This window comes from Hermetia illucens, chromosome 4, assembly GCF_905115235.1.
Source record: "Hermetia illucens chromosome 4, iHerIll2.2.curated.20191125, whole genome shotgun sequence".
Classification (NCBI taxonomy): domain Eukaryota; kingdom Metazoa; phylum Arthropoda; class Insecta; order Diptera; family Stratiomyidae; genus Hermetia; species Hermetia illucens.
Window position 1 is genome coordinate 133750416 of NC_051852.1, and position 27312 is coordinate 133777727.

The 27312-nt window shown below is 41.7% G+C and overlaps 2 protein-coding genes across 6 annotated transcripts in view; one reads left to right on the forward strand and one right to left on the reverse strand.

The window, feature by feature from the left end:
- Positions 1 to 12237: 12237 nt before the first annotated feature.
- On the reverse strand, positions 12238 to 19832 carry LOC119654633 (NADH dehydrogenase [ubiquinone] 1 alpha subcomplex subunit 6). The gene is made up of 3 exons (XM_038060105.1): positions 19613 to 19832; positions 12502 to 12617; positions 12238 to 12443 (listed from the first exon to the last, which is right to left on the reverse strand). The coding sequence occupies exons 1-3, from the start codon at positions 19740 to 19742 to the stop codon at positions 12315 to 12317; spliced, it is 375 nt and encodes a 124-aa protein (XP_037916033.1). The 5' UTR covers positions 19743 to 19832; the 3' UTR covers positions 12238 to 12314.
- Positions 19833 to 20351: 519 nt separating this feature from the next.
- LOC119655811 (WAS/WASL-interacting protein family member 2) overlaps positions 20352 to 27312 on the forward strand; it is a 51391-nt gene continuing 44430 nt past the window's right edge. For 4 of the 5 annotated variants that reach the window (XM_038061915.1, XM_038061912.1, XM_038061914.1 and 1 more), the window contains exon 1: positions 20352 to 20975. The gene's annotated coding sequence lies outside the window, so the exon portion shown is untranslated. The remainder of the gene's footprint in view (positions 20976 to 27312) is intronic. The other variant, XM_038061916.1, reaches the window with a different exon arrangement.

Here is a 27312-nt window from a genome sequence, read left to right on the forward strand (position 1 = left end):
GGGGAGATCCCTAGGTAGTTCGCACGTCATTGACATCTGAGGTGAAAATGCTTTCCATCGTGAATCTTCTCTTTACGATCGCGATATAAATAGCTTCCCAATTCTACGCCTTAAATAGTTTTCCAATTCTACGCAGTTGATTGGACTGATCAGGAGGTGGAGAAGCGCACTTACAAAAGAGCTGACAGGAACCCCAAGCTAACTGTACGACGAAACAAAAATGAAACGCCTGCAAAGTTGTGATGGCGAGATTCAAAGACCACGCACCTCTGCAGATCACATGTCCTAATCTACTCCTAAAGATTGTCCAAGGATTCTTTTCTCAAGGGATCAGACAGGAGGACCACTGGCGGGAATCCTTCGACGCAACAATAACTTCTACAGTAAGGAGGAAAAATGTCCATACTCAGTATAGCCATTAATGTGGCTGTTAAGTTGAACCCGGATGCGATTGTGGAGTTATTCAAAGTAGGTTTGGTGAACGGGATCTTTCCTCCATCATGGAAACGCCAGAAGCTAGTGCTTAAATTAATAACCCTCCTAATGAACCATCATCACAGAGAGCGATATGCCCTTTCTACACTATATGGAAAATGCTAGAGCGAATCATCTACAGAACATTACTCGCCTTTATCTGGAGTTTAGGTGACTTATCAGACTAAGAATGTGGTTTCCGCAGAGCTATGGTAGGCCAACCAAACTAGTTGCTGGCTCGGCCGAAAATGCAATTTATGGAAAGGGTAACACCAGTAACACTTGCGCAGTTGTTACCATTGATGTGCGAAATGCATTCAATTCGATTAATCAGAACCTAATGCAGAGGTTTCTGGTAGATAGCTATCTTTGGGAAAAATTGCATTAGAACTCAGATCGTTCTCGCGTAGGTCCCAGAGAGTTCAGTGTTGGACCCACTATCGTAGAAGATCATGTATAAAGGTATCCTTGCTTCTGAGAAGGCACAGATTTTTAGGCCCACACACTAATTTTCAACATCAAGGTTTGGAGGCAGAGAAGGTATTCCGCATAGAGTATAGAGTAGACCAGAAATGCCTGCTTAGATTTGAAGTGGGCAGTTCACCGAAATGTCCCTGCGACAGTGTTACAGAACGGCCGAAACAAGCTTAGTTTCATTGCTCTAGATTTGCAAATGAGTCTCGACACCAGTGCTTATGGGACCTATTACTCTCGACTTAGTCTAGACGAAAGTTTATTTGACCACTTCTCTTAACATTTCTGTACAATATGACCGGAATAAGATTCACGGTTTTTTGAAGTAATAAAAATTTCTTATGAATTTTGACCATTTTTGGACTCAGACCTTAGTAAAATGTTTCATTCATGCTGAAATGAAAGTTCCTAACTAAAATATTACTTTATAGCTTGAGTAAACCAAAATGTAAAATGTGATTTTATGAACATTTTTTAAATCTTAAGATATCACTTAAAGCTTATCTCTGATTACAAATAAACAAGCAATAAAAAGATCTGTCTTCCATCTTCTCAAGCAACTTTCTGACACAGAATGTTACTATCCAGACTACATTTGTTTGATGTGTATCTTTAAAATTTACCAAGCGTGCTTTCAATAACGTTATTACTTAGGAATGATGTTAGCCAATGAATTGCATGTTACGAATGGACATGATCTTGTCCAACATACGCTTGGATTTGTCCACGACCCCTTTGATGTCTATGAACTTGAATTCGGAATTCTTCTACTTAAAATTTGTATTGTTTGGGCAAATTGGAATTTGGAATTTGGAATTTTAATTTCATTCGCACAAAAACCTATGATTGGGGTAGCCGAGAACTTTTCGAGGCTAATAATGATTCATCAGTCGTGACTAATGTGGATAAGTAGACTCATTCAGATGACGATGAGTAGATTTACGTGGGTTTTAGAATGTATGTTAAGGATAGTCAGAATGTACGAATCGGAGTTATTATATCCATTGCACTAGAAAGCCAGGCGGAGATATTTCGATATTTCTGTTTTCTTATCTACTTCGTAATTGAAACTAAGAATCTTGAAGGACACCCCATTAAGTATTAAATAGTATTACATCAAGGAGGCTTCACTCCAGGCAAATCAGCAACAGATCAGATTTTCTCTTCAACTGTTACACTATGACATCAGTTGCACTATCTTTTCGTCGACTTTAAGGCCGCCTACGATAGCGTAACCCGTGAGACCGTTCAAAATTTCTCCTATCTTATGTCGAAAATCACAACCGATAACAGCTATGACGATGAAATCGGTGCACAGTTATTGGTAGCCTATTTTAGTTTACTTAATCTTTTCCGCTCGAAACTTCTCACCATAGAGTCGAAGCTCTTACTATACTAGACTATGATCTTGCAAGTCCTTACGTATTCCGTAGAGACTCTCTTGACCGCGTTCGAGTGAAGAATTCTCCGTAGAATTTTTGGCCTGCTACATGAAGATGGCAGATTCCGCAGCCTCTAGAACGATGAAATCTACGAGCAATATCACGACCGTCTGGTTGTGGATAAACTCCGACTCAACAGGTTGCGGTGCGCCGATCACCTAATCCGTATAGAATCTAATATCTATGTTAGAAAAAAAACGAGGCAGAACCTGCCTGAGATGGAGCGATGGCTTTTAGGGCTAATCGAATTGGTGGACTTCAGCGCAAAACCGGGATGTCTGGAGTTCCTTACTAAAGCAGATCTAGACCGGCTCCGTTGATGATGATGAATGTCGCTGAAATGAAACTGTTTAGCATTAACCACACGTCAGGACATCAAAAGGATCCGCTGTCCACATCGTAAGAAATGTACTAATGATCACTGAACGTGAAATCTCCACCGTTAACGATGGGTTTCGTTCCGGTGGCCATCTTTAGAACGTGAGTGCTAGAGTCTGGTTGATCGATGCTCTACTCAAAGGTTTGAAAACTTAGTATCGCCTTGAATAAGAGCCATATACCTTTTCCGCTCTTTGCGGACAGTGTGGCATCCTGTGACGCGCATGTCTCAACCTCATATTAGACGCCCTTGTAACTCAAAGAAGTTCCACCCTGCCTTTCGTATACTCCGTCTATGAGCCCTTATTCCCAGTACTTGAAACAACGGGTGAGAATGGTCACCCTACAGATGATTCACTGAATCGTTTCTTTTTAAGCACTAAAACTGTAAGGGAATTACAACAGTATGAACAATGTTAGACAGTAAAGATTTACGAAACTTCGACTTTATTTATTGGTATTAATGTTACAAAGTGATAGTTATAAAGTCGAAAACATGAAAACAGACAGTTTAAAATATACCATCCAAGGAATTAGCCGAAATCAGACCACAAATAACCTGTTGGGCTTAAATATGGCAATAAATATACTCATCAAGTTATTGGGAGGACTGAATCCAGTTTTCGCAATGTCTTCTGATTCTCGGATCCCCATGCATATGTTTAATAGAAAATATGAAGTTATTCTCAAGCGTACAGAAAGCGGGGATGAACCAGAAGAATGTGTGTCCACATATACTAACATTTTCTACATGGAACGGTCAGAACCGAAATAGGGATCTGGAGCAAGAGTGTACCTCTCGTATAAAAACAAGAAGTAGGCTTTTGCCTTGCGATAACATGCAACAGCCTTCCAGGCTGAAATGTATGCGATTTTAAAGGTAGTAACCTAGGCGGTTGACGAGCGGTTTAAGGGCAGACGTATCGCAATCTGTATCATCAAATCAGTCAAGTTGCATTAAGGGCATTGAGCAGTCCTTTGGTCACTTCACAAATCGTTCAAAAATGTAGCCAACTGTACTCTGTTTCTATATTCAAAATGGTGGAACTACTCTTGGTACTCGGTTATTGTCGTGTAGAGGAAAATAAGCGAAGAGCAGTCGGACAATGAATATGAGAAAACGTGTTCTGCTCGAAGCATTCGGGGAGCTAGATGTGGTACTCGCGAATATCAAAACCTCATACACTTTCAGAGGAAGGGGTCTGACGTGGAACTGGGATATACATGACCGCTGCTTTAGCCAACAAAGTTTCTTGGCATATCAAAAAGGGCTACACTCACAGTGATCATCAGGTAGTTAACATGGAAATCAAGTGCAAATCGAGCTTGTAAAAGAGCTCTCTCAGAACACTAGCAGGATTGTTCGGTTGGACCAGGAAAGCTTTTGAACGGTACACTTTTTCCGTGGCACTCAGGCCCGACGTATCTTTGGTTATTACGGCCAGAGAAAAAGCAAGCCCAAATCACCCAATAGAACACTCAGATAACTGCGAGGGTACTCAAAAGAGGCCATTCGAAGGAGCAAAAGCTCCGAAAAAATTGTGCGACTATACCGATATAAACCATTAGGGAGGGGTCAACGGGGTGGTAATGAACAGTCTACAAAGGTCGCCAGATGACCTGCCCGTGTCTTTTGAAAGAGATTATGTAATAACTAAATGGGATGGGCCATGGTCTAACGACCATCTTGAGTGGCCAGACATGACCAAGAGGGGAGAGTTATCCCAAAAACCTCCAGTAACCTTACAAAAGTTGCACAGGGTTTCAGCGGCTGGTGTGTGGTGTTGGCATTAGATGGCAACAGTGGCGTTGGCTAACATAAGTGTTTCTGGTATTCTGCGAGTCTGGTCAAGAACTACCTTTAAAAAAGGACTCTCTGGTACGGGACACCTATCCTTGTTCCCTAGTTAGTCTGTGGATCCATGCATACAATGAACAAAACTTTATTTTGTCCCTTTATCTTAATAGCTGCTACACTTGGGAATCAAAATACGCCCAATTTCACGTAGTGATCAGATCTCCAAGGACAATTGGCTTCTTTCTTGGGCGTCTCTTTAGATCACGCTCGTTTCTGTCGATTTGCTGTTGCGATCAACGTGGTGATTCAGAATACATTTGCAATAATTCTGAACTAAGATATTGCAACATTTAGATATTTTGAATGAATCGTTTTCTAGAGAAATTCACGCAGATAATCAACAAATCTGTTGCAATTGCATAGCGAAAGCTCGTTGCCAATTTTTTAGCAAATTCTGGTAAAAACAACATTCATCAAGTGAATCATTTCAAGATTGAATCACTAAAGCGAATCTCTGTAAATAGATAGAAAATTTCCGTATGAAAGTTGTGACAATAGAACCTTATTAAAATCATGTGTAGAAAACAAAATCGTTCTAAGGGGATATACTACATCTAGAGGTAAGCAGTGACGCAATGTGAAAACTTTTTAGACAACAAGAGGAATCAATTCTTACAAAGTATCTGCATCTTCAAATCAAACGAGAAATGTGGCACAACCTGGATTGTTTTATTTAAAGAACTTGAACGATTCTGACGATCGACCGATCCTTTTTGCTATCAAGTGCAAATATCATGTATGTAGGTGTAGGTACACCTGATTGTACTCACGAATTCCACCCCTAAAGGATGAATTCGCCTCATCATGAATCATCCCTGTGGTGTATTAGATAAAGCTAAAATAAATAATCACAGAAAAGACAGCAGATTGGTAGTAAACAACAACCAGGAATGATTGCTATAGTTTGACATGAAACATTGTAGAAGTTTATCAGAAGGCAAAACTCAGCAAAAAAGGGCAACCCCAAAAGATACCAAAGCAATTGAAGAATTGATACCGGAAAAAAACGGAAATAGACCAGAAAGATTATGTACTTTAAAAATAACCAAAACATACAGCCTTCTAATCTAAACAGCTACGTTCGATAGTGCCAGCAAAAAAATGTTGACAATAATACGAAGTGTTAGACAGTTGCTATATATGACTCATTTAATATTGTTGGGATACTTGGGGACTTACCCGAACTACATCACTTACATTTATTGACTACAAAATTCCATCTTAGGCATAGAACAACCATTTGTTTTCCAGTAGGACAACAACCCTTAGCAATCCCCAATTGGCAATCGTTAACCTGGTGGCACATCTGTAGCATTTGCTCGAACTCCAGTTTCATATATGGCACACCTCCTCGAAAAATGATTTCCAGAAGTCATTGTAGGAAGCTAGGAACCTATGCATTGCTGTCTTACATTAAAATTGAAGCTCAATTTGATTGGTTTTTAATTAGAATCGGTTCATTTTTCTCGCTGCGCCAATACTTTTGTTGCACTCGTTTTGGTACTCAGAGGTGGCGGTGAGGAAGACGGGGCGGCAACCCTGTCGGCCAAACCAAAACCAAATGGCCGAGGAGAACCTCCATAGTGGTGGCACCGGGAGACGCTGTACTCACTTTGATTTGCCGGCCGTGATGCGGTAGGCGAATGCTCCAAAGGCCTAATTAGAGCGATCAGACCCGAGTCTGCACGGAGACTCATCTAAAGTGGTAATTGGCCACGAAACTTTACCAGGGGTATACTGGTACCATGGGAACCGGGATAGCTCCTGGACTCTCATACTTCGGGTGAACTCCCGTTGTATGTGAGTACAGCTCGATTATTTGCGGTAGGCCCCCTAGTGGGAGTTTCATGCGGGTCGCGGTTATGCTCAAGCAAGAAGAGACCTTCGAGCCTAGGCGTGGTGTTGCGTTTCAACACGGGTGCCGTACTCCTTAGTTCGGTAGAGATTTAGGTATGTCTTGCATCCACCAGTATGAATGCTAAGCCATGCAATTTGTATAGACTGGTACCGTTGTTGCTTGTCTCAGCGGGGCTCTGATTGTGGTCACAAAATCAATCCATGTCTTAAGAAGACCGTGGGATTAAGTCGCAAGACAGGTGCTCACGTTAAACCCTCAAGGACTTAACTCTTGCACTTGTTTAAGTTCATTTTCTTTGTCTTGTGTTGCCTGTATTACGTTGGAACCAATGTTTTGCCTTTTATCATTGTATTGTCTCATACGTGTTTAGATCCGCGCTCGTCAACTTTCTCTCTCCTCAGACAATTTTCTACAGTATGCCAACAGTATTGGCAGTTACATTATAATATACATGGGCCTGACACAAAATACAACAACAGCAGAGATGAAAATCTCTTCTTTTTGCTTGAACCTAAGTACGCTCATATAAAAATACTATTTGATATCTGTAACATTTAATACCATATTTATTCCGCTTTCGATAACACTGTCAGTACCTCAGTACTTTTTCTCATTTTCAGTACTTTTTTGATTAAATAGGTATCTTTCAGTGCTTTCCAACATAACTTGAAACGATATTAATAGTTGGAAAGCCTGCTGAATGATAAAGTGCTCAAAAATATAAATTAAACCAGGTGAAATTCTCGGTAAAATCGCGAAAACAAAATACACCAGAAGCAATACTAGCTCAAATCTGTTACCTCTCTTACGAGTAAAGTTGAGGAAGGATGGCTCTCGAGACCGAGTAATAGCTTCCTTCAAAGTAACATATCCCCACGACTTCCATACTATAATATCACCCAAATTTTCTTTTTGGTCGCAAAGGGTCTTCTTCAAGCCATGTCAGAGGACTAAGCTCCGAGAAAATTCTTGGGCCACCCACCCCTGCTTCACCGAGCTTGAATAATTTTCATAATTTCCAAAAACCAAGCTGTCGGGTTTCAAACCTGGCTGCATGAACGAATTTTAGATTCTGAACTCCTCGAAGGTTACTCCGTTTTTCGTTGTGACAGAGTCTGCGCTGCCCTTGACAAGACAACCAGCGGAGGTACCCTAATAGCTGCAAATCCCCGCTCCCCTCCGGGCCGAAACCATCGAGGACCTGAACTCAGCCCTGAAGCCAATTAACTAGGTTCCCCTCCACTCTCCATTAAGGGAGTCATCCCGTGTGTTGGATCCTGGGAATCGATTTTTTTCTGGACATCATTTCTATCTAGGTATAGAATATTTGGGAAAAAGGATTTTTCAATATTCGCAGTCGTTCGGAAATTACAGTCTTAAACAGGTAAAGTGTCGTATGTCATGTTTCTGTCGACCGTCGTAATGAAGGCCAAATTTACCGGTTTGAAGACGTTTGAATGACTTCGCTAAACGAGCGAAAATTGAACCCAAGGCTTTACATGTGGTTTTTAAGGAACCGAAGGTTTATTCACACGCTATTGCAGATTAATGGTCAGTCAAGATTTTATGATTAATAATCACATTCTAATTTTTAAATGCATGTTGAAAAATCGGGTGCCACGATAGCCCAAAATCTATCCAACGAAATTCTTTGAAATTATCACGACTTATTCAGAACATACTTCTACGGTTCGCAAACTAGGATAATTTCCATTCAATGGGCCATTTTATTTTATTCATTAGAGAAGCCGTGAAAAAACACCAAAATTTACAAAAAAAAAGTTTAACAAGGCACCACAAATTTACTTTTAATATTTTTTAATAATCCTAGTTTGCGAACCGTGGTTAAGTCCTCACGTTAAAAGGCCGTTTATTTTTTTCTCGAAGATGAGCACACCGCCCTCTAGCGTGGCAGCAGTGAAAACCGTCCAATGTCACCACATCACATCGTGAGCTATCTTCAAAACCACGTTTAAGGCGTCGAAGGTAGAATGGGTTTGGAGAAACCAAACTATCGCTTCTTTAATAGGAAAAATAAATCGACCTATTTAGCAACTTTCTTATGGAGCACATAAAGCAAATTAGACAGTATGATAATGGATTTCGATAGCAAAATGAGTCTTGATCTCATTTTTCAGGCGGAGAAAGCTCTGCATTCCTCAGACACGCAGATAAATTCGTCGAGTCTGGTCTTAAAAACAAGCTTAAGAGCTCTATTGAAAAGGCACTTGAATCCGTGGTTTTATTATCCTCGATTCTCCGGCAAATGCCCTCAAACTAATCCTCAGTTATCGCAAGTATCGTGAAGATGATCCTCTACTTTCCGGCCATTTGCACAGCACCTAGATCCCCCAACCCATATACCATTTTTGAGGCCAAATTCTCCTCTGAACTAGGAAAACGAATTAAGCTCTTTTTCTTGAAATTCTCAATATTAACGGAGATACGAGCGATCTGCCTCCACCCAATACTCTTTCAAGCATTCCCGCTTGCTGAGTTTATTTCGAAAACTCACGTATGCTTCCCATTTCTCACCAAACTCCGATCTTCCTCTGGCTTGCTGGTAAAGTTTTATCATTTGAAAGCATGCAGCCACCAATAGACCACCTATTGGTGAAACTCCCCGACTTTTCATTATGGAGAAAGTTATTTTGGTTACGTTTTGTAAAGTCACACCCTCGAGATCATGGTCCTTCGAAAACATCTTTACCAAGACGTTCTCCATCTGTGGAAGCCTCACTGCCGAAAATCCCATTTTCGATTTGGATTGAAATTACCTGATGGTCGCTGTGAGTATAGTGCTAACCTCACTAACAAACCAGACCCCACTCTTCCCTAATGTGGAATCCACAAAAGTAGATAATTATTTGAGCTCGAGCCTATTCCTTAAAAAGTAGGTGCATTTTCGTCGTTTTCAATTAGTAGATCTAACTTAACGAAAGCCTCGAACAGAACATGGCCCCTGATGTTTGCAATTCGGCGACGAAAGCCCCAAGCGTTAAGGAATGTTTTTACTTAAAATCTGATTTTTTTCTCATTTTTTTTTTTTCTATAAAAAAAGAAAAGACATCTTTATACAATTTTGTGTGTCAATTTATTATCTTGAGAATACAAAAAAAAATTTAGAACTTTTGCGCTTCATTTTCAGGTCCAACAATTGTTTTGAAAAAATGTCAGAAAATGTTAGTTGACTTGACTCTGCTTTTCTGGTTGATTGAAAAACAATTTAAATAAAATGGGGTCTTTTCTATATTGAAGTCGCATAAACTAGAATAAAAAATTTTGGTTTTTACAACCAATCTGAAAAATTCTAGTTCATGCCATAGCCAAATATTTATACAACAACACAACATATTAAAAAATTATTCTTTGCGGGCTATTTTGGCCGCTTGTGATGCTTCTAAATAACTCAATTATTAAACATTACCCGCATTAAGTCAGTAATTTTATTCTGCTTTATCTACTTGCACTACTTGCACTACTTGCACAAAGTCCCATTGGGACACGCGGATCGGCATACATGCGCAATAATTTCCTTCCACCATACAAATTCAAGTTAGTGGTTAGAGCACTAGGCTGTCATACGGAAGGTCGCGGTTCAAATCTCACTGGTGGCAGTGGAATTTGCATCGTGATTTGACGTCGGATACCAGTCGACTCAGCTGTGAATGAGTACCTGAGTCAAATCAGGGTAATAATCTCGGGCGAGCGCAATGCTGACCACATTGCCTCCTAGTGTACCGTTACAGTCTTGAATGAAGTGCTCTAACACACTTCAAGGCCCTGATCCAATATGGATTGTTGCGCCAACGATTTTTATTATTATACAAATTCAAGCCGGGAAACGAGTCGCCTTGGCTTTTACAGATGCCGTGTTTAGCATGCTTCGTGCTGGATACGGAACGCCTGGTGCTGAATAGTATGAATACTCTCATAGTAAATATGTGGAAGAAGTCTTTTGTATCTGACACGTTCAGTGCTAGACATGCTAGCTGCTGGATAGTAGTCCATCGGACCAAGCCATAACACTATGTCATGAGAGCAAAATGGAAGCAGGACTACGATTCTTCAAGTTTGAGTTGTTAGTATGGAGACCAGAGTCGTTCTCTGGAAGCCTACTTTCCTGATTGACCTTATTTTAGAATATCAAACTGTTATATACTCCTAGGGTTTCATGCGTCGGAGCTAGACCATAGGTAATTTACATCAACCCGCATTCCCCACTATCGCTTAGCATTAGAACAAGATCATACCAGACATTTAACGCATAATCGAATAACCTCAGATACTAAATACCATCAGACAAAGAAAATACTCGAATTTGTGTAATGCGTACGTGCACAACCAGCCATTGAAAATGTTATTGCCTCGACCTTGATTGCCGATATCGAAATTTCCGGCACGATCTTTTTGAATACTTCGTTTGATGTTGGGAAATTGTTTGCGATCAAAATTAATGCAATTAAGCTTACATATTCCCTCAATAAAATTTTTTCAATTGATTTATAAGTTCATTCATAGAAAACAGCTTAAATTATGATTAGATTATCAGATAAAAACCATAAATGATATAGCGGCGTAATAGCGGAAGTATTGATCCCTCAGGTAATTGTGATAAACACCAATAACATTGACCATTTCAAATTCACTAGTCTTATCTTTGTATACATCCTCTACAGGTCTCCAAAAAAGTAAGCTCAACAAGATAAAACCGTTCTAATGTTTAAATCATCCACCATCCCATAGTATAAGTCAATTTTTCTCTATCAACTTAAATTTTAATTTGTTTTTATCTCTTCCCTCTCAGGGCTTTTCAACTAAGTTAGGTGTGGAGTTTCTGCTGTTGCCACGGAATTTTTCATATCTACTCGTCGGCAGACAAATTCACGATGGGGTCATCAAAACTACTAAAACTACTCTCAGCTTGATAACATTTATGCCAGAGTGTGTGCTCGAAGTACGAGATTCTTAACATCAGGGTCGTAAGTTTAGGCCCTACATTGGGCGCCATTTGTAATAATCAACAGTGTGTTAGGAGTCGTCGAAAAGTTCTTGATAAAAGTCCATTCGAAACGGCCTTTTAATCACTGACAATAAGTTGAAAAATGTACGCAGGATAACCTTTTAATCCTTCCCAAAAACAAATTCCTTACAGATTCCAGATTATTACATTACATCCTTTCTCCCACCAGCAAAATTTTTAGAGATCCTACGAAAAACTAAGCAGAAAAATCAGTTTTAACGTACATCATCAGTAAAAAGTCATTCAATTTGCTACATATTGCTCCACATATAAACCACAAATTATATCGAAACCTTTCAAGACAGATTTCTCGAAAATATAATGAGTCACTAAGTAAAGGCTTATTACCACTCGTCGACATTTGTTTTCTGATAATCAAAATGTAAAGGAAACACTTCCAATAACATAGTAGTTAGCGGAAATAAAACCGTAAAAAGGTCATGATCAATTTTGATAAGATCTATTATCGGTACAATTGGGCCAACATCACATCAACAAGTACTTTATCTTCAATTATTATAACTTCATGCGCACCAATCTGTTACCACTTTTGGTAACGAGTGCCATTTCACTGTGAAATCCGATTTTGCTATCTCTGAAGCAACAAATACCTGACAAATATTAAGCTGTAATAATTGTACAATTCAATGGAGAAAAAGAAAACATTACAGTTAGAACCCACCCAATCAACCCATAACACTTGCAAATGTTTAAAAAAAAATACAACGAATTTAAATTTTCCATTCCTTTTATTTACAACCACATTAATTTCAAGTTACTAAACGTTAACGTGAAGTTCAATCTTCTTCAATTCTGATTATTTAAAAATTTAGATAGAAAATCAGTTGGTTTCGGTTCTACGGTTTCCTTCCAGTAACGCATAATGTGGCCCTTCTGCTTCCAAATCTCTACTGATTCTTTCAACTCCATTTGCCCCTGCAGAAAAGTTATTATTTAATTCTATATTTTATTTGTTTCGAATAATTTTATTTACCTTAATGACAAGCATATCAATAACTCGAATATCAGAGACATTACTGTGTTTCATGAATTCCTCTCGAAGTTTTTCCCGGCACTGCTCAACGCTCATTGGAATATCATAATCCATAACTATGGGAGAAAGAGAAAAATAATTATAAGGAAAAAATCTTGTCCCTAACAAGGTATATTGGACTTAGGAGTTTAACAATTATATAATATTGGACACCACTGAAGGATAGGGTTATTGACAGAGCCTCGATTTAGATTGGATCGTCTCATGTTCTGACACCTAGAGATTAGAGAGTCCTTGAATTGCATCAAAACCATAGACCGGATGATTGATCTGGATTCATATTTGCAATGAAATCCTTGTTAATGTGGAAGGACCATAAAACTAATTGATTGAACCAACGGTCAAGTCTTGTATTAGTGATGATTCTTCACCTTAAGTTCTCGAAGTACACTAAATGATATATTTATTCTGTTGACCGGGAGTCTAAGATCATGAGTTCCAATCGATTGATTTTAATATTTGCTGGAAAGAAGAAACAAGTCGGGAAACCGGAAGAGGAACGCTTCAGGTATGAAAGGTTTTGTGTATTATTTAAGCATATTTGAGTGGACATTTGTCCCATTTGTACCTGAGTCGTAGTAGCGCGATTTCCACCAAAAAAGATCAAAAATTAAGTGTACTGGGGTTAAACACCAGTGCTTCACAATTTCAGTCGAAAAAGTTATAGTATCCGTGTTTCAAACAATTGTTCCATAATGTTGATTGAATATAGCTCAGGAGGAACCATCAACATAGCAAATTAAAAAAATTAAAAAGGTCGAATCAGAATAAAAGGAGAAGCATCCTGTCAAAAGGTGTCTGCTTCCTGCTATATGATAATTCCAGACCCCCCACGGCCAACGTCACGAAGCAACTTCTGCACTGATTTGGTGCCTTCAGATTACTAGGCCAAAATGATTTTTTTGTTTGAGAATTATTGGGAAGCAACTTACTTCACCCGTTTAATCCTCAAACAAAAAAAATCACTTCGATCTAGTTTAGGTCTGAATACAAGGCCGTTTTTACTTAAATATAATTCGCATTCATGTAGTGTTTGCGATTATATATAAATAGCGCGATGAGAAAGCTTAGGATAAAAAGCGTTTTATGGTCAATCAAGACAAAGTAAAAGGAGAAAAAATTTATTAGACATTGAAGAGAAGCCAGAGAACCTATGACTGCCCTGTGAGTTGGGACTTAAGAATACCCTTGGAGTCTTCCCTGCTTGTCGTAAGAGGCGACTAAAAGGAATAGAAATTTGTGGACTAGCAACCTGCAAATTTTGAAACTTTATTGGTACCTCACTAACCTCACGACGAAGACCTTTGGCTATTGGAAACGGACTATGATTCGTTTCTGGAATATGCGCACGCTCTTCGACATCGATAGCGAGAGTCCTCAGAATGCTCGCTTCTCCAACTCGTCCGGGAATTCCAACGATACAAGCTGGATATTCTGGTTCTAAGCGAAATAAGATGATGAAACTCTGGAGAGTTCTCCTCTCCCTCTTGTCACACTTATGGCAATGTGGTTTTGTTCTCTGGAAAGCCGAGTTTCAGACGGCTATCACAAGGCGGGACGTCTTGGCCTGGTACCCGGTCTCCGATAGACTTGTAACTGCAAGATTCCGCTCCGAGTTAAAGAACATCACAATTGTACAGTACTATGCGCCAACAGAGACTTCCAGCATAATAGAGAGGAGTGCTTTCTCTGAGCAATTACACACAGTTCAGGGGAGCCTTCCTAAAGGTGACATTGTGATCGTGATGGGTGATCTGAATGCGAAATTGTTCGGATAACACCTTGCTTGGACATGTGATAGGAAAACACGGTCTTTGCAATTGTAACGATAATGGCGGGAGATTTGTGGATTTCCGCAGCTGGCGCCGTCTCGTCATCATACGTGCAATCAGATTGACCACTTTGCGATCAGCAGTAGATTTTGGCAGTTGTTTCTTGGATGTGCATAACAAAAGAGGCGCTTCATCAGCCTTAAAAGGGATGACCATCTGATGGTCACTTACGTTCACTTCCATGTTGCGTCCGCTACTTTCCGCAGAGTTGGAGAGCCGCGTTTGACAGTGGAAGAGCTATCTTGCTGATCAGACGGCAGATGCACTGAGTAACCCGCCTGAGAATATCGATGAACATTGGACCGCAATCAAAATCCTGCTACTCATACGGAAATGCTGGGAATACGAGACCTTTTACAAAGAGTGGAAAAAAGGGATGATCGTTAAGATTCCAAAGAAGGGTACCTGTTTTGAGTGTGACAATCGGAGAGGCATCTGCGTGCTCCATACCATCGGAAAGATAATAGCTAAAATATCCCTAGAACGCATCAAAGAACATCTTGAAAGTATGATCAACAGAGCGGCTAGCACCCTAGGGATCATTTTGGAGCAGTGCGCAGCGTTTAGATTTTCGCTTCACTTGCTCTTCATTGGTTTCGGGAAAGCTTTCGACAGTGAACAGCAAGGGAATCTGGCATACTCTGCGCAGCAGGAGCATTCCGGTTAAACTAATAGATATTATCGACTGTACATATAAATCTCCAGACTCAGAGGGCATCATGCTCCAAAAGCAGCAAAAACGGTTTGTGTTATGGCTTGCAAAGGTTTAACGGAGCTATATTTCGTTCGAATATGTATCGCATTCCAGGCTATTCGCTTAAATACGATCACAGAGAAATCACCCTTCTTCAAATCTGAGCGCGATTACCGCCATCTCTCCGTTGCTCTGGTTGATAATAATGGATAAAATCCTAAGGGTATTCGAAAACGTATGCCGACAACTCACTGATATTGTTAGTAATGATGTTTCCTTCCGTTATGAGTGAGATTATGGAGGGCGAGTTCGGAAAAATATACTTGTTAGCTGCAAGATGCAAACTCGGCATTAATCGAACGGTGCTGATGCGATTTATCACCGAGGCAAAATTACCTGCATTCTACAGGGTGCGGCAGCATAACTTCCTTTTTTAAAATGCGCGCCACTCAGTTAGTTGATGTCATAGCGAAGCGCTAGTGGTCTCGTTCAAGAGGGGATACTGTAAAGTTTTGTCCCGACACGCTTCAGTCGCCATCATGCGTTGGAATAATGAGGAGCGTGCCTTTGCCGTTGAGGTTTACTTTTCAAGCGGATGTTCGGTTATTGCAACACAGCGAGCATTTCGGAATCGCTTTAATTTAGCCCCGTTGGCTCCCGTCCCAGACCGCAAATCAATTGTTACATGGGTCACTACATTCAGACAAACTGCAAGTGCGACAAAAGGAAGAACTGGAGTCCCTCGGCCCGTTAGATCACCTGAGAACATTGAAGCAGTGAGAGCGTCAATGTTGCGATCGTCACAGCGTTCTGCGCGCAAACACGCATCTGCCCTTGGACTATCCGATCGTTCTGTGAGAAGAATTCTTCGTGATGATCTTCATTTTCATCCCTATAAGATGGCGATAGTGCAGGAACTTTCAGAACGTGACTTTAATTCTCGGATGAACGCGTGTGAGCTTCTTCTTGATGTCGTTTCCGAGGGTGCTATTGTTTTTTTTAGCGATGAAGCCCATTTTCATTTGTGTGGGTCGGTTAACAAGCAAAACATGCGCTACTGGGCTGACACCAACCCTCGAGAATTGCACCAAAACCCTTTGCATTCACCCAAAGTCACAGTGTGGTGTGCAATTTCCTCAGCTGGAATTATTGGTCCCTGGTTTTTTGAGGAAAATGAGGTTACAGTGACAGTGAATTCGGACCGATATCTAAACATACCGAATTTTTTTTCCCACGGCTAGAAAATTTGGATTTGGGGGACACTTGGTTCCAACAAGACACCTGCTATGCTAATAAGAGTCATGACAAACGCCAGAAATCGGTTTACGCAATGTATGGAGAATGGGGGACGTCACCTAACAGATTTGATCTTCAAAACAATGTAAATAAAAACTTTAGACATGTACCTACATTTTAAAAAATAAATAAATATTTTCCGATGCATACAATAGTTTTTATTGAGTTTTGAAAAAAGGAAGTTATGGTGCCGCACCCTGTATTTTCCGCAGCTAATGCAAACTTTGCTCCAATATAAAGCTGAATGCTGTGTAGCGAAGCCATAAGGCTATAGTAACATCCTAAACGGAGTACCTCGAGAACTTTGGGCATTTCTAATTAACTATGCCACACGGAAGTTCAGTTTCAAGAAGAAATTTGCTGTGGATTTTCTATTCAGGGCAGAGTGGGAAACCGGTGATGTCCGGTGATGGTCCCGGTCCCAGTGTAGCGTAGTTCTGACCCACAAATAAGAAGCCAGGCCTCCTATAGGTTTCCGGTCATAGACACGTATAGGGGAATAAGCAGACCGATAGAATAGCCAGGCGAAACTTCGCTCTTGATTGTCTCTTGATGGCGCAGTCGACATCCCCCTTCAAAACCGGACACCGCAGTGCTTATTGGGCTCCTCCTTTAACTGCTGTGGCGAGAAGCAGTTGATGAAAGGATCTGGATTATTCAGTTTAACACAAAAATATTATATCTCTAGTAATTAAGTAAATTACATATATGCGGAGACAACAGCAACATAAACGCGGACAGCACCTGCTGCCATCTCATATAGCATCACGGAGTACTGTAATGATCAAAAGCTGCAACTTCAGAAATAAATGTGTGAAAGTCATTGAACTTGCAGATAAGTGGTTTCCTCACAGTGTAGCGAGTTGCTGAGTTTACTTGCAGATCAGTAGTCTTCCTAACAATTCCCATGGTTTGAGGCAGCATACTTCGTACTTTCCCCAGTAAAACACAAATAAAGTGCTGAGATCAGCGATATAAATAAAATTCTACTTGATCCATCTTGGTGACAGGTCCCGCGACAGGACGACCATCTAATATTGTTAAAAACAACATGATCGGATCGAGTAACGAGCTTTGGAAAAATGCTAAGGCGTCCACTTCAGTCGACGCGGCAGGACCGGCCCCGGTCCTGTCGAGAAATAGGCAGGTTCTTGATGCATGGACGGTAAGCGGTACATCAATCGAAATATTTAGCTTTGGAATGACGATGTTGAAATGAAGGTCCGTCAAAGAAACGCCTCTACCACAAGTTTCACGACGATAAAACGCTCGCCACTGCTGATATTTGGAGCCATTCCTCCTGTCAGCGCAACTAGTGCTCAGAGGTGGCTGTGAGGAAGACGAGGTGGCCACCCTATCGGCCGAACCAAAACCAACCACCGGGAGACGCTGTATCTCTTTGATTTGCCGGCCGTGATGCAGTAGACGAATGCTCCCAAAGCCTAATTAGGGCAATCAGTCCCGAGTCTGCACAGGGACTCATCTGAAGTGGCAATAGGTCACGACACCTTACCAGAGGTATATTGATACCATGGGAACCGGGATAGCCCCTGAATTCACATACTTGAGAAGAATCCCTGTTGTATGTGCGTTCAGCTCGGTTGCTACAGTTGGCCCCTAGTGGGAGCTTCATGGGGGTTGTTGGTTACGTTCAAGCGAGCAGAGACCTTCAGGCCTCGAAGTGGTGTTGTATTTCAACACGGGTGCCTTACTCCTTAGTTCGGTAGAGATTTAGGTAGGTCCTGCATCCACCAGTATAAATGCTAAGCCATGCAATTTGTATAGACTGGTACCGTTGTTGCTTGTCTCAGCGGGGCTCTGATTCTGGTCACAAAATCAATCCGTGTCTGAAGAAGACCATGGGAGTAGTACCACAGCTCTAACGTAGAAAAAGAAAGGTAATCCAGCAGAATGTTCAAAATACCGTCCGATCCGGTTACTTTCCCATACCATGAAGATTTTTGCACGCATTCTTGACAACCGTATTCGCGCAATCGTTGAAATAACCGTGAATCAAGCCGGATTTGTCAAAAACTGCGGAACTACTGACGCAATACACGCTGCGCGGTTACTCATGGAGAAACACCGTGAGAAGCATCGTCCTCTTTACATTGTATTTCTGAATCTAGAGGAATCATTTGACCGTGTACCACATGAACTCATCTGGTATGCTCTACGACAGCACTTAGTACCAGAAAAACTCGTGCGCTGGGTTCAATTGCTCTAACACGATCTGAAAAGTGAAGTTCGAAGTGTGCCGGGTGTATCAAACCCGCTTCGTGTCTCTATTGGTGTTCTTCAAGGAAGCGCCCCCTTACCACTCCTTTTTGTTTTTGTTATGGAGACTGTCACACAGGACATCCAACGTCCAGCCACCCTACACACTGCTTTATGCAGATTATGTTTTCCTAGCGTCTAATAGCAAAAATGATCTGAAGCAAAAATAGAATGATCGCCTGATGCAAAACGGTCTCAGATTGAATCTAAATAAAACTGAAAATGAAATAGACGCAATCACTGTTGTCGGCAGTGACCTGCCCCCAACTGAGCGATTTAAATATCTCGCGTCAAAGCTATCAGTCAATTGCATTAGCGCAACCTGGAGAAGTGGCGTTCCACAGCTGGTGCTCTTTGTGATCGACGTATCAACGAACGTTTCAAATCTAAAATTTACCACAGTCCGCACTATCACCCTCTATCGTTTTTTAGTGTTAGCCAACTATAAAAGACAATGAAGGGCGTCCTGCGGTAATGGAGACGAAGATGTTGTGTTGGACTAGTGGCGTAACATGTTTTGATCACATTCGAAATGAGGATATCCACGATCAATATGGAGTTGCATCAATCGTGAAAAGAGGCGTCTTCGATGGTATGGTCACGTAATTCGCGCCAACGAGAATTCACTTGCCAAGATTGGTCTGAGCATCGAAGTCGGTGGTATTTGGTCAATAGAAATGTACAAAAACATCTGCGATACCCATCCTTTGAAGTTGTTTTGATAGTACCTTCCCATATTTTCGTCCTCATCATTATTGAGAACAAGCACACCAGAAAGCTTATCTGCAAAGCAAGTAGCATACAAAGGTTTCATATGCTGCTAAAGGACGGTCATTGACCTAATTAGAAGCACAAGCGGCGCGTCCGAATAAGCTTATTGGTAATATTTCCTATTCCTAACTAGCCTGAGATGACATAACACTTGGTCATTCTAACCTAACGCCGAACTCACCAATATACGGAATTTGTCGATACCAAGCCTTGTACAAGTTCAAGACACGTTTCCGGGCTTCGTCTCTGTCAATAGACAGAATTGGTCGTACTTGCTGCACAGTTTTTCGAACAGCTTCTCGTCCTGCCATTTTTATATACGATCGAAATCGGAAAAAACACCGAGGAAACTATTAGGACTTTTCAGAGAAATGACGTTTGTTATGGCAGTTGACAAGCAGCTGGTATCGGAAACTTCAAAAGCATAATTGGTATACACTGCTAAACTCGATTGCCTACTTTAAAATGCGGGGGAAACTGCTAGAAATTCTTGCAGACGATCAAATCTTTTCAAATTTCTATAAACACTTCTTTAAAGTTATTTAGGCATTTCTCCTTTAATTTCATTAGAAAATTCCGTATTTTTAAGGGTTTCAGGCAGCAGCAACTAACAATTAAAGGAGAATATTATTAATTTTTCATGAGAGCCAAAGTCTAATATGAAAAATTTTTTATTATTTCAGTTCTTTTTGCCTTTTGTTTTTCTAAATAATTTGGAAGGTGTTAAGTTATTCTTCCAGTTTATAACGTTTGTATTCGCTAATTTGCAGGATTCGAGCCATTTATTTGCTCTAATGGTAATAATCGTCGTTTCTTTCAACAAATTTAAATCCAACGTCTTCCATTCCCAACCATCTTCACACGATACCTCAGCTGTCTATGGTCACTTTCCACCACCCCACACTCGGTTCGGTTTCGGTCGCATTCGATGTTGCATCCACTTCGACATATGATTTCGTTGGGACTCGTCCAATTCGAGCAGTTGCCACTTGAGATACTTTTTCGGGCTTGCGATATGTCAAACGCGGATGACGACGAAAGTTGTGCAAAAGTGCTGCTGGCTTACACTGCCTTCTGATTGGGACGTGAAAAACTCCTCATGCGAACGCGAATCGTGAGTCCTAGTCCGCGATCGCCTTCCAAAATGAGTGCAAACAGTTCAATTTGCTGAAATAACTGTGGATAAATGCTAGCGGCTTGCGTAGAAAATCGATTGACGGGAAATTCTCCAGCGACGACACGGCTGTGAACAACGACGACGGTGGTGCAAGTGAAATTTTTTCTCTTCGATTTGATATTTTCGGGTCGTCAACCAGCCAAATCCCAAAGCGGCGGAGTGAAAACAGTGGAAAAGTGCCAAAGGAATAATGTAGACAGTATCGCAGCCGCTCGGAGGCCTCTCAAGCGAAAAGTGGAATTCAATAACAATTTTCTGTGTCACGCGCGAGTGTCAGAAATTTGGCGTACAATCGGCAGCGAGCGACGTCAAAGCCGTGCTCAGCTCGAATTATCGCCGTCTGTGAAGTGATTCTCGACGAGCCAAGGTATGTTTCAGTATTTTGCCTAACGGGGACACCCTGCAGACTGCGGGTCAAACGCCTGGAACTCCTGCGGAAACTAGGCCACTTGGACCTGCAGTCGGCATTGCACATTTGTTTTCCGACATTCACCCCGCCTTGTCTCGCCCATTGCGCCGTGGTGTTATTGTGCCCTGATGACTACATAAACAAGAATGTTTTCGTTGCCTCTCCAAACCCCGTGACCTCAAAACTTCCCCGCAGTGGCGAGGGTGTCAATGGATTGCACTTGCCGGAGTTGTATAACATCCGAAGCTCGGGCTCTATCAATAGAGCAATTATAGAAACTGCGTGTGCACTGATAACAGTCTATCGCGCGCCAGGTAAGTCGCAGTTAGAAACGGTTTTTGCACGGGGCCTTGGCACGCCGAACGAAATCAGCAACTGGAAAGCATTGCACAGAGTTTCGAGCAAGCGGCCAATGTTTGCTTTTGGCCTAGGTAATGCAACTTAAGCACTCGCAATCGTCGTGAATCTTGGGAAAATGAACAGCTGCTTGGCGGAGCAAGCAGTGATCATGGATATTGGCCGTCGCATTAGTAATCGCAACCTCCAGCAATGCTGCCACCTCCCGTGATGGTCAGAATTAGCTGGAGCACAGTAGGTGTTCGAAGTTCACGCGCTGGCGGGCCGGTGCGGTGGCCCTAGCAGGCTAAATATAGCCAAACATATGTATTTTGGGACTAAGGGAATTCGCCGAACAAGGGATGCATTGGATGCTTTGATGATGTATGCACTGCCGTGCAAGAAAGTGTCGAATAATTTGACGTTTTCGGATGAATCCTTGTTCAATGTTGTGTCCAAAGTGGAAAGCTCAACTAATCATATTGATCGATATTTTCTCTCATAACTCCCAACAAGAAAAGTGTCTAACATTACTAAGACTTTTCGCCTCGTTTTCCTATGGAATTTGGGAATAATAACCCGAAGACCAATTCAATGATACACACAATCGCTTTTGTCTGAATATCCACGAAATATCGGGGTATATGACCCAGCAAGCCGTCTAGGTGCAGTTAACAGGAAATATTTCAATGAAACTACTGAGATGGTAACTTCACAAAGTGGTTAATCATTTCCTTTCGATATATTCCCTGCTTGTCACGTAAGTTTGGAGAAATTTGTAAATTTATAGGCCGGCCAACTAAGAAAAGTACCGGCTTTCCTTTAAGGATAATCATCATCATCAACGGCGCAACAACCGGTATCCTGTCTAGGCCTCTATTAATAAGGAACTCCAGACACCCCGGTTTTGCGCCGAGGTCCACGAATTCGATATCCCTAAAAGCTGTCTGGCGTCGTGACCTACGCCATCGCTCCATCTCAGGCAGGTCTGCCTCGTCTTCTTTTTCTTTCATAGATATTGCCCTTACAGACTTTCCAGGCTGGATCATTCTCATCCATACGGAATGAGTGACCCGCCCACCGCAACCTGTTGAGCCGGATTTCATCCACAACCAGATGGTTGTGGTATCGCTCATGGATTTTGTCTTTATGTAGGCTACGGAATCGTCCATCATCATGTAGGGGGCCAAAAATTCTTCAGAGGATTCTTCTCTTACACGCGGCCAAGAGCTCGTAGTTCTTCTTGCTAAGAACCCAAGTCTCCGAGGAATACATAAGAACTCGCAGTCTTATACAGTAAGAGCTTTAACCTTATGGTGAAACGTTTCGAGCGAAACAGTTTTTGTAAGCTGAAATAGGTTCTGCTGGCAGCCAACAACCGTGCGTTGGCGAAATTTTCAACGGTCTCAAAGTGGCAGTCTCCTATCTTCATTGTTTTTGTTTGACCAGTGCGGTTCGATGTTGTTCGTTCTTTTGGTTTTGGCACTGACGTTGCCACCATGTACTTCGTCTTGCCTTCATTAATGTGCAGCCCAAGATCTCGCGCCGCCTGCTCGATCTGGATGAAGGTAGACTGTACATCTCGGGTTGTTCTTCCCATGATGTCGATATCGTCAGCGCAGGCCAGTAGTTGGGTGGACTTGAAGAGGATGGTGCCACTCGCATGTACATCGGCATCGCGAGTCACTTTCTCCAGGGCCAGGTTAAAGAGGAAGCATGATAGGGCATTCCCTTATCTTACACCGTTGTTGATATTGAATGGTCTCGAGAGTGATCCTGGCCTCGCACATTGGTGAAATTCACCCGTCCAATTGTTCCAAGATAATATTGACGAAGCCCTCCCTATAATCAAAGAACTCTGAGGTCCGCAGATGATTATTTGCCTAGTGATCGAGCCCCGACTAGAGCTAAATGGGGGAATCGCAAAGAATGTGCTTGAGAGTTTCTTCCTCCTCTCCGAAAATTCCGAAAACTATACGGAATGCAAAGTTTGGCGGCGAGGTCTCCTTAGGCCAATGCTCCGTGGAAATCGCCATACGCGATTGCGCACATCTGATCCAGATATTGTGATGTTTATGATAATGGGGATAAATTTTACAGTATTTTACAATATCCTTGAGCTGCCGCAGCCCGCCATCTGGAGACAGTGGCTGCCAAGTAGTGCGGGTAGATTCTCTAACAATCTGCAATCTGTCGATCTCCTCATTCTCCTCTATGTTCTCATGGCCGGAGGAAACTAGAATCTCCAGCATCGTGAATATCTTCGCTTGGAATACACAAGCTCGACTCTACAGACCATCTTTCATCAATCGAAGAAGAATAGCTTCATAACCACGGAGCATATCCTCTTCAAGCTCAATTTGCATGTCTCGTAGTTTGAAATGGCCAAAGTCCCCATAACACTTCGTTTAGGATATTACTATGGTGTGACCGTAGGGCTTCGAAGATCAGCATTTTCATACATAATCTGACTACACTGAACGACACCGCATATTTAATGGGAAGGCCCAGGAAATTCTCCCGGCAGTGATACAATAAGAATATATGTCGGACAGAACTGAAGAACTCCAGCAGCAGCTGCTCATGTGGTTTTTCTTTTATTCTATTAAACTTTGTCCTGTTGTATTTCTTGTTTCGCCCACCACACCATGACATGTTGCAATACCTAAGTATATCCAAAAAGCCTTTGGTCTCTAATTTAACTTAGGATCCAAGATCCGATCCAGACACTTTACATTGAAGGGGCGTGACAATCTTTGCTCGTTCGTTCTCTGGAATTGTAATCCGGACCTCCTTGTTTTGTTGCTAAATGGCATCAACTCCAGAGGGAAATATTGCTGATATCAGTCCTGCCAAACCTTCGGTGTACGCCATCGTTTTCATCCCGCCTCTATCAAGTATCCATAGAACTTCATCCCTGCCCCGCATCGCCTACCATCTCCCTACTTACTTACCCTCTGTTCGTCGAGTATCTCATTCGCAAATTTGATGCCAATATCGAGTCTGGCTACGATGGTCTTCCAAACCTCTTTTTGCTTAAAACTGGTCAGTCCATATCCCTTCCCCTATCCCTTATTTTCAGCAAAAGCCTCGAAGAGAATCATTTTCCTGACTTGTGGAAAGAGGCTCCCATCATCCCCTTTCACAAAAGTGGCAATTGTACCCTTGCAGAGAATTACCGTCCCATTTCCCTCCTCCCCTCCTGTTCCAAAATATATGTCAGCGACTGGTTGCCCGCCTACTTTGGCCACCACTTAGTGAAAGAGCAACACGGCTTTGTTAAGCATAGGTTCATTGCCTCCAACTTGCTCGACTTTACCAACTTTGTCGCCAAATGTCTAAATTCACGGCAGGAGGTGCATACCATTTACACTGACTTTGATAAAGCCTTCAACATCGAAAAGCACAAGATATTTCTATCCAAACTCTCGGCTCTACCACATGTTTTATGGCTTGCCTCTTACCTTTCTAATTGATCCTGCTGCGTCTCTTTCTATCTCGGACCCTTCCTGCGAACTTCGTTGGCTATCAGTAGCTGGTATTCTTGTCATGCCTCGATTCCCGGTGGACACTAGACTTCGATGGTTTTGAACCAGGAATCGGTCCGCCGCCTCGCTCTCGGAACTTTATGTTGTTAGTTGCAACATATGGGTACTACGACCGGCACTTGCTCTACTGCCTTCGACGGTCACTGTTCCTGGCTGGATACCAGCAACAATTGATCTATTGTTACCCGTTCTTTATAAATTGAATCCTTATCTTAATCCACGAGGAAGCCGAGAAAAAGTCCACTCTGCCTAGCCAGGCCACCGGGTAAGGGTTTTGATTGAAACTGAACGTGCACGACATATTCAGAATTCAGACTAAGCCTCTCTTTGACCACATAGCGTTCGGGGCATGTTATTCTACCTTGACTTTGGGTCAAATTAGCATCTTTTTATGTGCAGTGAGAACGGTCTTGCAACTGTTGCCTCGGGTCGGATCCGCCTAAACTTAAAACATGACCAATAAATCGATACTGGTCAGTTGAATGAATCTAATTCCAGCCAACTATGAACACCCTTGGCCCGTCCGAAGATAGTTTCCAGCACGCAGCGCAGGGAGGTTGTGTGAAGACTTACTTAATTATTCAGCCTTAATCTGGAACTTAATAGGACCAGGCCACCGTTCTGTCCATACTGGATTTCCTTGCTTTAAACAAAATAGAAGTGCTCTGGTGCACTCATCTAATTTATGCTGCACTGAAATCTTCGATATACTTAATAAGAGATAGGTTGTATTGATTAAGTTAAGTCACAAGGTTAATTGAGTTTCGACTGACCGACAGCATACGATCAATCATATCTACCACATCAGTATATCAGCAGTATATTTCTCCTGTCTCCTGAACCTACGCATCAAAAGAGGCATTGACATTGACCTCGAAAGAAATCATTATCTAATGTGTTGGTTACCTTCATTTGCGTGTTACGTTCGGGCCTACTGACAGAACCGGAGTGCTCCGATCAACCAACTTCAACGCTTTCATGACTCAATTCCAAGGCATAGAATAGCCGTGCAGGAATACCAGACACCATTTGTAGGACAGGAACCTGCACTTGGAATTACCAAATCATAGCTGTACGAATCATAAGAGACTGGGAGCTCAAGAAACTAATCATTTGGTACGAGACAACTGTGGGCTATAGATATAAGAAGTTAATACTGGACGGCCGATTGAAACAATCGAAAATCTGAAACTAAGTAAACTTAAATTGAGAGCCCTTATACGTCTAATAACCAGTCACTGTCCTCTACTGAATCATCTGTACACAATGGAAGTCAGTAATGAAGATCCAACATCAGAAAAGGTGCAAAGTGAGTCATATTCAAGATTAGTGCCGACAAATTCAAGGTTTTCTGTCTAATGAATCATAACAGTTCTTTTTTTTCTATACAGATAAAATGTTATTTCTATTGACAGTGCCGATAAATTTGATAACGCACGCCAGATATGCAGCACTAAATCCCCCGTTTCTAATTAGTTCAAAATATAAAAATAGAGCCAGGATAACCCATGGTGGCATTAAGACCGAAAGCGGATATATGTTTTTAGAATTGTGACTCACCATTTTCTGGAAAGAAAACCCCCTTATTATATTTATGGCAAGTTTTTGATTGGATTATGATTGGCGAAATGTTGCTCTGAGGAAAGCGACAACCGATTCCCGAAGTACCGTATATGAGGTAATGAGATAAGACAGAAGACAGAACAAGATAGATGTTTATCTCTCAATCGCTTGGATGTGGGTTTTCAATGAATTTTGCAGATTTTTTCTATAATTCGTCGATTAATGCATGGCGCCACTATTTTGTCGAAATTTTATAATAATATAACTATGTAATGCTATTCACACTTAGAGAGGATCTCGTATGGATACTATCACAGGGGATACCTAACGTCCAGCTCCCTACACTGCTCTATGGTGATGGCGTTTTCTTAGCGCCTCATACCAAAGCTTATCTTGAGCGACTTGTTCAAAAGTGGATTGATCGCCTCATGCAACACGATCTCAGATTGAATCTAAATAAAACAGAATATTTGACGATTGATCCCAATGAAACAGGCTGAACTGAGCGATTTAAACATTTAAGATCAATGCTGTCAGGCAAAGGTGAACTACGAACGAAATTGCTTCACGCATCAGCGCAACTGGGAGGTCGCAGCGTTGGGCAACTGGCGTTAACGAAAATCTTAAATACAAAATTTTGGGCAGTTTCGCCCGTCCTGTCACCCTCTATAGGTCTGAGTGCTGACCAAATATAAAAAACAATGAACGGTGCCTGTTGCAATGGATCAACGGCGTAACACGCGATAATCACATCCGAAATTAGAACATTTGCAGTCGCTATGGGATTGCACCGATTGTGGAAAATTGCTAGAGGGACGTCTTCGATGGTGTGGACATGTAATTCGCGC